General features: G+C 41.0%; 1 protein-coding gene across 2 annotated transcripts in view; it reads left to right on the top strand.

Annotated features, from left to right (window-relative positions):
- The window catches only part of PTN (pleiotrophin), a 73,133-nt gene that overhangs the window by 52,760 nt on the left and 6,619 nt on the right, over positions 1–13,754 (top strand). For both annotated transcript variants that reach the window (XM_082308568.1, XM_082308567.1), the window contains exons 2-4: positions 1,988–2,097; positions 3,532–3,705; positions 4,752–4,913. In XM_082308568.1, the coding sequence (XP_082164694.1) occupies positions 1,989–2,097; positions 3,532–3,705; positions 4,752–4,913 (445 nt within the window). In that variant the 5' untranslated portion in view covers position 1,988. The remainder of the gene's footprint in view (positions 1–1,987; positions 2,098–3,531; positions 3,706–4,751; positions 4,914–13,754) is intronic.

Below are 13,754 nucleotides of genomic sequence, written 5' to 3'. Positions count from 1 at the left end.
GTTGTCGAAGTATTTGTCTCTTTCTGTATGTTTCCACACAAGCACTTAATATTCCTTTAATGAGGGAGTCTGGTGAGTTGTTTAGAAGAGAGGAGGCGAGAAGATAAATTGTTGTGAAAACGGGAGGTGAGGTGAGATGAGGTGTGGTGCTACTGGTGGTGAAGTTTCTCCAAGCGAAAGGAGCTGAGGGGGGAAGTTTGGTGTCTTAACAGTGGTGCAACTGTGATTATGGAGAACCAGTTTGAGGTAAGCTGAATAAGAAGGCAGGTTGCGTATTTAATTTTTTTATTACTTATTTGTTTATTTCATTTTCTGTAAAACACGAGAGGCTCTAAGTGGAAACATGTAGCAGAAGAAAGGGAAAAACAAACACAAGCTCAAACAGGACTCATGCTCTAGCTCTGGGCTGTTTTGAGTTCACTGGAATTTCTGGTGGTCCTTTCTTCATGACGGGAAATGGTTCTGTCTTTTGAAGTAAAACAAACTGGCACTAATGACGGCTCTTTCAGACATTTGAATGCCAGGTCTCTTGCAATCTTCACATGAACTTCATTTAAACAAAACTATTAAATTTTCTCATCTGGCTTCTAGCGTGATATTAAAGATGGATACTTAAAAGTCTGTGTGTTTGGGATTCCTCTCCTGTTTTCCACGTCAGTTACAATTATGTTGCTTTTGAACAAGAGGTTGCCAGCAGGGAATGCTGAGGAGTGCCAAATTAAATTTCAAATATGTTTTGTTCTTTGTTCATGGTGAGAATTATTGCTTCCTTAAGGTTGCTCTGCTCAGAAAAATGAACTCAGGTTGCCTCTAAACTCTCCATAACATCCATAACATAGTTTTTAAGGCCAGCTTAGTGGCTAGCACTGTTGACACCACCTCGAAGAGCTGGCATAGCATGAATATCATGGGCCCTGGTTTGAAAAAGGCTGGAGCAACCTTCCATCTGAGCAATATCTAGTCCACCGTCTTGGTACCCAGCCGCCTGCTAAAGAGGTGTCTCTGGGAAATGGGGAGACACCTCTTTATTTTTAACATATGTATTTGTTATGGTCATACAAATACATATTTTTAACATATGTATTTGTTGTGGTCCTGCTTTCAGATAAACAATGCCAAAATGAGACCATGCAAATTACAGCAAAGTGAAAGAGAAATACATGTGCAAGCCATTGAAGTCAGCCAGCTCTGAACGACTTTTGGTGATTGGCTAATAACTGATGCTTCACCACCAAGCAAGGGTTTTTAATACCTTTTTATATTTGAATATTTGCTTCCCAAATCCAGATTTTGGGTTCATTAGCATGCTATGGATAGCCTCTAGCTGTGTGCGCAAGTCCTATCTCTGTGCCCATTTTGTATTTCAGGTAATTAGCTTAATTTATATTAGGAAGAGACACTAATTGGAAGGGAAGGAAAAAGTAGGTAGCAACATGCCAGTGACAATGAAGATAATACATCACCTATTACCTATATAAGTTTTCATGAAAGAAGCTCTTTTCAGGTGTCAAGTAAGCCTAATAAGAGCTTGAGCCCTTGCAAGGTAGGCAGTGTAGCATTCCCTGCTTCATATGAATGGGTAAGCTGAAACACAAAGTATATGTTCTGTTTAGTTTTACACAATAAATCACAGCCAGAGGTCAGGAAAGAGAGGAGTTCCAGGCCCATCAGGAGCCTTGATTCTCTGACAGGTTTCTAGAAGGTGAGCAATAATTACTGAACTTCCTGTTGCAAAACTCATCCATAACATCAGTGATGTAGATCAGTGATTTGGTACGCAGGCTGGAAAAAATTGTTACAAATCTTTGTATTCTTTCTGGAATGAAGATACTTGCCCATTCTGCCAATGGCTAATTATGTTTGACCTGCTTGTGTCTTGTGGCCGTGAAACAGAGCTTCCCAAAAACGTTGTAGCAACACTTTAGATGGGGTCCCACTCTTTACAGTTTAACCAACCTTTTTTCCCCTCCCTCTTGTTAATCCCCAGAATGCAACAGCAACAACAGCAACGTCGAGTGTTCACAGCTGCCTTCCTGGCACTTGTTTTCATTCTGGCAGCTGTGAGTACCACTGAGGCTGGCAAAAAAGAGAAACCAGGTAAGGTCCAGTGTAATTCAGAGTTAATCCCTGGGATAGATTGCATGTGTGGGAGAATGTCAAATGCTTCTGGTTTTGTTATGAAATTCAGGTCATTCGTTAACCTTTTGACATAGAGGGTAAGGATTTGTGGCTGTGACATGTTGTTCTGTGTTAAATAGGAAAACAGAAAGTAGTTTCTGTGAAAGCTGGCAGCTTGACAGCCCCAGAGACTGGAGTCCTCAGTTTATCACAGAGTGGGTACTGCAGGGCAGCTTAAAATTTGCTCTGGGAATAGGTTCATGCTTGACTTACGGAGAACCAAACAGGAGGGATGAAAGAGCAGTTACTATGTCGCTCATTCAGTGTTGTATATGACAATGCTATGCCAATGCTGTGTGATGTGGAAATTCTCCGACAAAGAATTGAACTCACTGCTGCAGATAGACAGCCAGACATCCAGCGGTAATTGCTTTCTGTCAGTGATGAACTCAGACCTCATTATAGGAGAGACAGGCCTGGGGTGGAAAATTCACATCTATCAAACCCAGTTTTGACATTTTTTTTTAAGGAACACATCTTTTTGTATTTTTCTTAAGGTCTTAATATTTACAGGCTGCTTACACACCAGTTTATATGACCTGTGAGTCTTATCAGAATTAGTGTTCCCATTAAAAAAAAAAGTGTTTCTAACCATTGTGCCTGTATGGAAATATGAGAAAATGTGAATGTAAATATACAAGAGATAGAAGGAGAATAATTTTATATAAGGTTGTTTTAAAGTTACTTGTGATGTTTTGGGGTCCTAACTAATTATTTCTGTTAACCCTTGGGTTTGATAACATTGCTGTCTTTTCTCATCAGCATTTCGAGTACACTTCTCCATGTAGTTTTTTCTTTGGAGTTTTTGGTCATATTCTGACATAAAATGTGACATGGTATACCAAGTGAAAAGTTTGTATCTCTCAGCTGGTCCCTGGAGGTGCTCAAATCCTGATACACAATGTCAACACATACATTTCTAATCTGTGTAGTGTGTGGTGCTTCAGTTGGAGCTGAAAATATTTGCATGCCATCAGCTTCTGGAGACAGAGGAGTGTCCTTTCTGAGTGAGCCCTCCTGCATGTTTTGGTCAGTGGTCCCTGAGGGTTTCTAGATGATTCCCCATTCTGAAGATGAGAATCCACTCCAGAATATCTAAGTGGACTAGTAGACATGGTAGTGGGACTGAACTTGAATGATCCACCCTACTTTGGAGTGAGGGGCTGACCTGTCACTGCATAACAGTGAAGAGGATGCCAGACCTTTTGCTTTTGAAGCAATTGTTTTACAAATGTCTTCCTTGTTCACCCTTTCAGGTGCTGTTACTGTTTAGTGATGTTTGGGGAACTTCTCCATAGGCTCTGGGTACTGACTGCTTCTCTTGCTTGGGTTTGGTTCCTTGTCTTCACCCAGAGAAAAAGGCGAAGAAATCTGACTGTGGAGAATGGCAGTGGAGCGTCTGTGTGCCCACCAGTGGTGACTGTGGCCTGGGGACACGCGAGGGCACTCGCACGGGGGCTGAGTGCAAGCAAACCACCAAGACTCAGAAGTGTAAGATTCCCTGCAACTGGAAGAAGCAATTTGGAGGTAAGCATCACTCTCTCAAAGGATTTGTTTTGGTTTTTAAGTGTAGAGCAGGAAGCCTGTATTTTCTGCTTAGCCCCTTGGTGAAGGGGTTACTTCTGTAATTCAAGTTCACCACAGCTGGAACACGTAAGGCATCAGAAGGCAACTTCTTCAGAGCAAAGCAGCTCCTCTGCAGAGAGTCCATATATCCTACTTACTGTAAACTCAGTCTTCCAGCAGCATGTTTAAATCTGCTCTCCTGTATTGTACAACCCTATATAAGGCAGCAATGTAAGCGTCGTGTGTTCTGTCATAGCTGTGAATCTCTGCAATGGTTACCACAGGCTTTACGTGACCTCGGGATGTGTGATTTGCAGCATGGAGCATGGGTGGCTACCAGTGTGTGCATTGAAAGGAGTGAATGAAGACCAGTGTATTTCAGCTATATTATTCAGCTCAGAAGGTTCATCTATAACAGTTCAGAAAGATATGTCAGATCTGTCCCGGACAAGATGTCTGTCCGGGACTCAGATCTGGTTACTCTTGCAAATTTTGGGTTTTTTTTTCCCCCTAGTAAACAGCTTGTATGGCTTTGACATCATTGTGACCTTACCAAGGCAATTGGTGCAGCAGTTACAGACTTGACAAGTTCATAGTTGCACTTACATTCTTAAAACTATTCAATCCTTATTTAGTAACCTTTGGCATCACACAAATGGAGGAACAGCCATATAGAATGTGAATGACATTTCCCACTGCTGTTTTTTCTTTCTTTTTTTAATTTATTTATTGTGTATCTTCATAGTTGAATGTATTTTCCTTTATATGACAATAATAAAATATCCACGCAAAAGCAAGAGAATTCCATTTTAAAGCATTAGAGGGGGTGGACTGCAATTATCACTGCAAATAATCTTTAAATTTTTCTTGGGATTCCTTTCTTCAGTTGCATGATCTTTTTGTCTACAAGCACTGGCTGTCTGTTATATCCTATTAGACTCACAGCATTTTTGTTTTCACACTCAGTCATTCTGTTTTAAAAATGGCTATTTATTTACTTGTTGCAGCGGAGTGCAAATACCAGTTCCAGGCCTGGGGAGAATGTGACTTGAATACTGCCTTGAAGACTCGAACCGGGAACCTAAAGAGAGCCCTTCATAATGCTGACTGCCAGAAGACTGTCACAATCTCAAAGCCCTGTGGGAAGCTTACCAAACCCAAACCTCAAGGTAAATTCCATTTGCTGAAAGCTGCACATTAGTTCATTTAAATCACTGTATTTGTGATGTCCTGCATGCTTCAGTGGGAACTCAGTAGTACAGGAGATTGTACTTTCATGGCCTTTCCTCAGTTCTGCACTGCTCCTACCTCCCAGCAGTCAGGCAGACAATATTCCTGGGTTGTGTAGTCAAGGCAGTCTCACACACAAGAGGTGAGCTGTAGATTAGAGCTCCAGTTTTAACCTTAGACCACCTGTACTGCTAGCAGTTTGCCTATGCTCACTAGACCTCCAGGGTACAGATGCTTTTCATAACTCACCTGTTGATGGGAACAGACCAATAATAGCACACAAAACCATCTCTCAATAAATATGCCTTTTGTACAGGTTTTGTTTTGTATCAAATAATGACTAGTTGAAAAAGGGACTGCTTTCCTTCTGGACAGAAGGGATGTTCTGCTCACTACATGTTGAAAAGAGAGTATGTGGATGTTTTGTATTCTTGGGGTTGTATGTTCTTTATTCAAAGATAGCAGGAAGGAGAGTACGGAATGTATGTGTCTTATGTAAATGTGAGTGACAGTGTAATTCCTAGTACACAGAAAGGCATATGCCCTGCATTTGTGTTTCCAGGTGTTCCTTCGACAAGCTTATTTTCTTTCTAATCATTAAAGCCTTTTAATGTACTCTTTTGTTGGAGTTGCAGGTGTTACGTTTGTCAGATGATTTATAGTGGGAGCTAAAACTGTGAGATCTTGTTTGAGATACAGAAGGTAATGTGTTTTAAGTGGATATTACAAGCTATGCTACCCTGGCATTTGTTTGCTTAAAACCAGCTAGGTTTAACACATTCCAGGCTCTGAATACTTGGATAATTATAAAAATAAATGTGATTAGGAGTCACAGGTGCAACTTGGACCAGCAATTTTCAAATTGTGGATGATGGTGCACCATTGATCTGAGGGGTACCTGCAGGTGGCCTGCTCTGCTTCTGCAACCAGAGACATATCTGATGAGGCTGCAGATGCTTTCTGTGTGTGTAATGCATCTGTCTGCTTTGCAGTCAGTACAGCTGTAACTGGTCTTCGTCACACACCATCCATGGAGTTATCAGATAAGCACTAAGTCTAGAACCTGTGTAGATAATGACAAGCTGTGAAGCAGAAAGGATACAACCAGATTTTGAGAGACCAGCTGGCTTGGTTGAGTTGGCAGCAATAAACATCTTTATTTGGAGAGGGAAGTGACTGGGTAGGAATGCAGGAAAGGCTTTGAACTGTGTGATTTTTCTTGTTTATTAGTTTGGAGGGAAGGACTGGGGGGGGGAGGTTGAGTAAGTTTCCATGCCTAAGTGGCATTTGGGAGTTTATCGAATGAAGCTTCCTATTGTGCTGCCAGAAGGCCTCTGCTGCTCGAGCCACCAGTAGCCTTCTGCCTTGTTCTGCTCCCACTGGGTCGGTGTATTCTGTCAATGGCTGTCAGAAGAGGGGAGAGGGAGACAAAGCAGAGGGTTGATGCAACATCATTTTGTGAGAGCAGTGCTGTTGGGTGGTACAGGGTCGTTTTCAAGTTATACTTTTAAAGGCAGAGCTTGTGAAATCGCTGGATTGGGGTTAGCTTGAACTGATTGTGGATATGAGTGAGTTATAGCTGAGACTGAAACTTGGATTGGGACTGACTGCAGCAAACATAGTTATGTGGTTTGACTTAATTAAGAAACTTGACTTCATTTGATTTGAAGAAAGGCAAAAGGAGAAATAGGTAGGTTTGTGATCATAATAACTGTGGGCAGAAATTCTGCTCTCCTGATTTGCGTTAGAAATCTCATGGCATCTTCCTGCATGCCACCTGCTCATTCATCTGCTGTTGGCATTAGTAGGAGCAGCACGCATGGAATTCACACACTTGCAGCCTGCCTGGGCCCTGAGCTAAAGATAAGAAATCCATATTGCAGATCTGTGGGCATAACTACATAGGAGCTACACCGGACAGTATGTTGGCAGCAGTAGGAGGAACTAGAGTAAGAAATTAGGTCAAGCAGATTAGTACTGTGGAAAATGTTGTGCCCTACTGAATTTTATTTCTGAATTAAAAATCTGAGTGCTGACATGTTAGCTGGAATAAGAGTATTTGTTTTCCTCCAGAGGTAAAGGAAATTACAGGTTGGAGGTAAGTCCGCACCCATATCTGGATAAAAGAAAAATTAAACTGTATTCAATCTATAGTTAGAATAGGATCCAATTTAATTCTTTGGAGACAAGAAGTAAGATCTAGATTATTGTCTGAGCACTTGCAGGTACATACTTAGGCTCCGTTTTCACCCATAGCTTTGCATCAATGGCTCAAGACTACAAGAGAAAAAGCATATGATACACTATTTGGAAGCAGCAATTTTTTTCTGAGGCATACTGTTGCATAAGGTCTGTACTGATATGCAGCTAGACCTGTAAATGCTGATCAAGTGCCGTATGTTCCTGCTGTGATTGCCTGGAGTAGCAGGGCCGTGGCTCTCTGGCATTTGGGAGCTCTGGCAGCAGAATAGTTAAGTGAGGGGCTTATTAATTACAGGAACCTGTTCCACCGCTAAACGGTTACCTTTCTGACTGGTGTGCTTCAAGAGCTGCATCACTGTATACATCTCTGACAGCAATAGGTTGGAAATGCCGAAAGCAGATGTGAACTGACTGAGAATATTGCACTGAAAAATACTAGTATATTCAGAAAAAGGGTTGTTTTCATTATTTTCCTGACTAGCCCCTTTCCTGTGCCCTGAAATTTTCCTTCTGTTAGGTCATGTTTGTAACCTCTCCATTACATCACTTTTCCTTTTGTTTTTATATTGTAAATGGGGTGAGTAAAAGCCCCTGTTTAGCTTCTCCAATCAATTGTAATTTTATATATCTTCTGTTATTTTCTGTCACTTGCCATCTTTTAAAGCTAAAACCTCTGACTTAAGTATTTCATTGTATAACAATTTACCCATGATGAGAATACTCTCTACTGGACTTACCTAAATTCCTTCTATTATTGCTAAATCATTTCTGAGATGAAGACACTGGACTGTACACAGTATTCCAAGCATGTCCTCTACAGATTTGTGTTGAAAAAGAAAGTATCATTGTAATACTTCCCTTATTTTTCATTACACCCACTAAATAACCTAAATATGTTTTTCTTTTGATTGCTGCTTGCATGTGGAGCAGATATCTTTATCTGAGACTTTCACAATTCTCCTTAACTCTTAGATTTTTTTTTTTTTTTAAGTTAATTAATGTGGTTAGTTAAGAACCCAAGAAGGTCCATGGGTAAGGCAGATTATTTCATCTAGGCTTGCCCAATGCAGTATTGTGTATCAGATTTCACCTGACATATTTCCTTAGTGTGGCTTGGTATCTGAAGTTCCTCCTCACCTTCTCTGTTCTTTGAGAAAAATGAGAATAAATTGATATCATCTGTAACTGCTGCTGTCCTGTTGCTTATCCACCTTTCCAGCTCATGAACATGCAGCAACTTTGCTGGTAGGATGAATCCTGTGTCTCTTTGTTTTATCACTAGTCAGCATTCATGGAAAAGCCTTAAAATCTTTTTGAAGCATTCTCATTAGTTTGGAAACTAAAAAAAAAAAAAAATTTTTTTTCCTTATTAGCAATTGTTCTGTCTCAGTATTTTTCTTCTGAGCAGCTGACTCTACGTATGGATTGTAGTCTGCGACCTTGGACATGTTGGAGCTCGCTGCTTGCAAGAGGAAAATTATTATAGAAACTCTTCTGTATATATTAAGGGGGAGAGCAAATGATGAGTCCGGAATTTGAATTTTATCTGGATTTCTGACGAGCTCTTTTCTCCATAGCTTTGCTGAGGTGTTCTCAGATTGGAAGACAACAGCTTGGTCTTGGGCTGCTGTGCTAAAGTATAGTTAACCGAGGATGAACACTGTCGTCCGTTCTTGAATATCGTGCATTTGGACAGAGAGATTGTCAGCAATGTGACAGTGATACCCAGACACCATGGTTTGTGTATTTAGTACACAAATGAGGTCATGAGAAAGCCTGTCACAAAGGCTGGAAAGGATGAAAGGATAATTTTTATCACAAAATCTCAGCGGAGGCAGCCACCTCTCCTCTAGCACACACAATTGCACATTCTAATCAGTATCTGCGAGGCCGGGGATGTTCAAGGTCTCCCTAAACTATCTTGACAGATGTGAAAGACTCAAGCACTTCTGTCGACTGGCTGCTCTAATGGCCAACTTGCACTGAAGAGCAGAAAATACTTCCGACATACTCCATCTGGCCTACTTCATGGCCACCCAAACTTGATTGATGGTTGTTTGGGTTCCAGCCAGCCAGAAAGTAGAAGAATGGGGTATTGTCAGGATTCAGGAAACACTTTGCTTTAACCGCTGAGAGAGGAGGAATTTATTTTTATTGAGCTGGGTTGCCTGATAGGCTTTATTTCTTTTTTCACTCTTTCCATCACTCTCATTCTTCCTCTCTCTCTCCCCATATCTCTTGTACTTTTAGCTATTTATTCTCCTGATTAAGATAAAATTAAATAGAATAAGCAGTCTGCCTGCTCTTTCTGCAATGTACCCTTCATTTTTTGAATTATGTTCCTTTTTTCTCTGATAACTTTTTCACCCAGCTGTATTTAGTTCTTTTTAATAAATCTCCCTTCCCAACTTTTTATCAATTTACAGTATATCTGATCTATGCGTTACTTTATCCTGGCTCAGCTCAATCCTTGCCCATAAGAAAATAATTTCAACTAAGGTTGTCAGACATTAACACTGCTTATGCCACTGTTGTCTTTAATAATGGGGGTGGCATCCAGAGATCACATCCTCCAACACTCAGTGTTTGGAAAGGTTTCTCATGTGAAGGCAAGACCTACCTGAGTTGTTAATGGCTGTAATCTCTTTCCTGTAATGCAGATCAGGTGTAGCGTTGAGGGTCTAGCAAGGTGTCAGTGCAGTTCCATGTGTTTGGCATGGTGTGCATGCTACTGCAGTGGAGGAAAGCCTAGACTCCCTGTGTTTTTAATAATTTCATATTGTTTGAAGAGCTTTACTTAAGAGTTTAATGCAACATAATCTGCACTACATTGTTTCTTTTATCTAGCAATCTTTACAGGTACCAATTAGCTAATCCTCCTATCACTCCTTGGGGCTGAGGAAGTAAAATTTAAAGAAAAGTAATAATTGCAAGTCAGAAAGGCTAAATGATTTTCCAGGTTTACACAGCATCAGTGGCGGTTCCAGGCACTCAGCTAGGAGCTGTTGACTCTTAGCTCCATGCTCTGACTAGTAGCTGCTGCTCCCTTTTTTCCTAGTCTGCAATTACAATTATCAGAATGTGACAATTTACTTCAAGGTGAGTGTCTGAGCTACAGTCTTTAACTAGGGTGTTTGGTTTTGACATTAGTAATCTCAGTGGACTTAAGACAGTGTTTTACACTGATGTACCTTGTGTCTTCTTAGGGAGCTTGGTGTCAAAACACAGAGCTGGACTTCTGTTAACGAGCAGCTATATCCCCATCCTTACTTTGGTGCCAGGAGCAGAAAACAACATGTGGCTTTTGGGCACTACAGTGGCAGCCTGGATTTCTACCTGCAGAGAGGACATCTTACTCACAGTGCACTGCCAGGGCAGACTGACTGCACTTTGGCAGGGTGACTCGGCTGCTGGCTGTTGCAAGGAGCTGACAGGGATGTCTGAGTGAATTGCTCCCCTGATAAGCAGCTCTTCATTGCTCAGACAAACTGGGTGCTGCACTGACGAGAATGACCACCTGTGGCCCAGTCCATTTTGCATGTTGGGCAATCTGCTTTTTCTGGGGTGCCCTCCCTCAACTTTGCTTTTGTGCAGCCACAAAATGTCTGCTTCTAAAGAGTAACTGGAGGGGACATAGGGGGAGAAGAAATGACTTGTTAGGACTGTGGTTTTCTTCTGTTTGAAAGATGCTGGTGTCTCCTGTTTTGGCATCACACTCGTGCTGTATCTCCCTCTGTAGGTTTCAGAATTCCCCATCTTTAATGTAACTCATTAGTCGTGCAGGCATGCAGCTAGCGTAATAATTAGTATTACAGGAGGCAGAATAATAGGATCTGCTCAAACTAATTAGATATAAAAATGAGGGATTCTCTCATATTAGGAAACAGCTGTGATAGTTAAACAAAAACCTGAAAGGCAAAATTGGGAGGTTTTTCTCTTGCTCTAAAGGATGAGGCAGGTTTATTGAAAAATGGCCTCTGGCACTGACCAGGAGCCTGCAGTGAAATACAGTGATCTGAGCTCTGCGGGGCAGACACTGGCAGTGGATGCCCAGTGGGAACAGCATAGCTGGCTGTTATTATTGTTGCTATCATCATGATTATTTGTATTGCATGAGTGCCCAGAGGCCCCAGCTGAAAAAGGGTGCCATTGTACTAAGCACTGCATAAACATTGTGAGAGGCAGTTTTGCCATGAATAATTTATGCCTTATGGAGCTGAGAAATGTGAAAACCAAGAGAAGAAACAGTGGTCCAGAGGGGTGAGACTGGGTACTAAATGCTTGGTTGTGTTTCCCTGTGCCCCTTGGTAGTCTGAGGACAAGGCCTGTTATTTCAAGATGAAGTAAAACTCACTGGAAATTTTAGGCTCTGAGACACATCTCTGTGATTTGGCTCCTGCTGCCATAACATGAGGAAATAAGATTTTTCTCAATTTAAGTGGGAACAAGAGTAAGCCATATAAGAAAAAGAAACACAATGATGGTTACAGTATGGACAAGCCTAAAGCTGCTAGTAAGCTGTTGGTGCAGCCCATAACTAAAAAATTTTGGATGCCTTTTAATTGTGTTTTTTCTGCTTCCATTTCCTTATGTTTCTTGGAGACTTTGCACTGTAGTCTGCCTTGAGACTGCTTTTGTACCTTTGAAAAATTATGCTCTTTGGATAAATAATTTGAATGCATCGTCAGATCATAACATAATATCAATCTGATTGACACAGCCCTGATTCCATGGAGCAGGAAATGCTCGTAGGAGAGGGAGAAAGAGAAATATTTTTTTTAAAAGAAATATTTTTAAATTTTTAGTTGTTCTGCATCTTTTACAGGTGTTTTTGAAAAGAAAAGGTTGGGAATTTTCATGGGAGACCTAGACCTCCATATTTTCTCACCCCCTGGTTTGTATTTCAGATATTTTTTTTTTCTGTGCTGCCCCAAAAGATGAAAAACTGGATGTGACAAATGTTCTTGTTTAACCCTCTTGTGCCTGCAGGAGTTTCTTTTAGGGTTTAATAGAGACCTCTGTGGGTGAAAGTTTAAATAGCCCTGTGTGTGCCAATTCTGTTACATGCTCATTGTCTCACTTTCCTGGCTTGCAAGAGGAGGGCAGCCTCCTTGGCATTAGTGAGTGCCCTTGAGCCGTGAAAATGCCTGAAGCTGTGGGACTTGCTGTGATAAAAGATACGCCATCAGCAAATGTTTACACTCGCTACTGTTCCCAGCAATGAAACAGAGAGAAAGCTCTGTTCCTTCCTTTCTGTCCTTTCCTTTCCTTTTCTACTTCTTCACTTCCTTTCCTTTCAAGCTTTCCCTCCTCCTTCTTTATCCCTCCATCTCATTTTCCAAGCACCATCTCTCTATCTTTTCTTCTATCTGTGCTTACAGCGAAAGTTTTGCAGGCAACTTTTCAGAGTGTGGAGCACAGATCAAAGCAAAGCCTGTGTCCTTTCCCCTGAGCGTAGATCCTGTCTGGGGCAGGTGCAGAAGGTACAACTGAGAAATGCGTGTGCCTGGCTTTCAAAAATTAACTAAATAAAATGGAGTCTCTATTCACAGTAAACAGCAGATAACTTTCTGCTAAATAGCTATTTACTGATCTCAATTTGACATATAAACTGCTTCAGTGTGTGATCTTTTTGCTTCTCTGTGATACAGGTAAATGCCAAACTCCAAGTGGATTATTAATGCTTTTTGTTTTCAGCAGTCTCCTGCAGACATATGAATGCAGAGAGTAAACTCTGAATCTGTCAGTCTGTGCCTGCACCTGTCTCACTGGCATTAAGAGGGATCTTGTGTACAGCATAGACAGAGGGCTGAAGAGCCAGCTGGGACTGGGTCCCTCTTGTGCTGAGCATAGAACATGACAAAGAACAGTAAGAAAGTCCATACCCTTCAGAAGCAGCAGTACAAATGTACCAGAGCCAGATGAGAAGAAGCAGCATTGTTTAATGTAAGAGAATTGTTTAATAGAAGAGCAAAGTGAGCTACTTCTGGAAATCACTTTCCAGTTAGCTAGACCCCTTCAGCAGTCTCCAGTTGCAAAACAAACTTCACTTGAAAAGTTTATCCATTGCAATCTTCCACATACTCGTTAAGGCTCTAACGTCTAAGATACATGTGACCCAGACTTAAGGAAAATGAGATGAAACTTTCCTCATCTTTGTCTTTGGGCAATTAGGCTATCCAGCAAAATCAGAAAATGAGTGTGTCCCTGTGTAGGCAATTTTGAAACTTTTTCTCCTAAATTTTTGAATGAAGGAAATCATAAAAATTAAACCTTTCTGATTAAAATCTTTGGCTTCAACAAATTACCTCTTAAAAAAAAAAGCTTCCTGTAATCCCTGATATGTCTTATAGAAGGATGTTATAAGTGCATGTTTTTTAGGTCTTACATCCAAATGTCAGGTTCAAGCAATGGCTTATGATGTCTAAGATCATTTCAGAGCTTTGTGGATGGTTTTAGAATAAATTGGGTTAAGTTTTTCCCTGCATTTATGTCTTCTTGCAATTCCAATGAGAAAGCAAACGAGTGAAATTTTCCATGAGTGGCTCTTTGGTTTATTTCTTTGTCAGATATGTTAG

Source organism: Platalea leucorodia, assembly GCF_965183815.1.
Source record: "Platalea leucorodia genome assembly, chromosome: 4".
NCBI classification, from domain to species: Eukaryota; Metazoa; Chordata; class Aves; order Pelecaniformes; family Threskiornithidae; genus Platalea; species Platalea leucorodia.
Note: the sequence above shows the minus strand (reverse complement) of the source record. Positions and strands in the feature narration are given on the sequence as shown.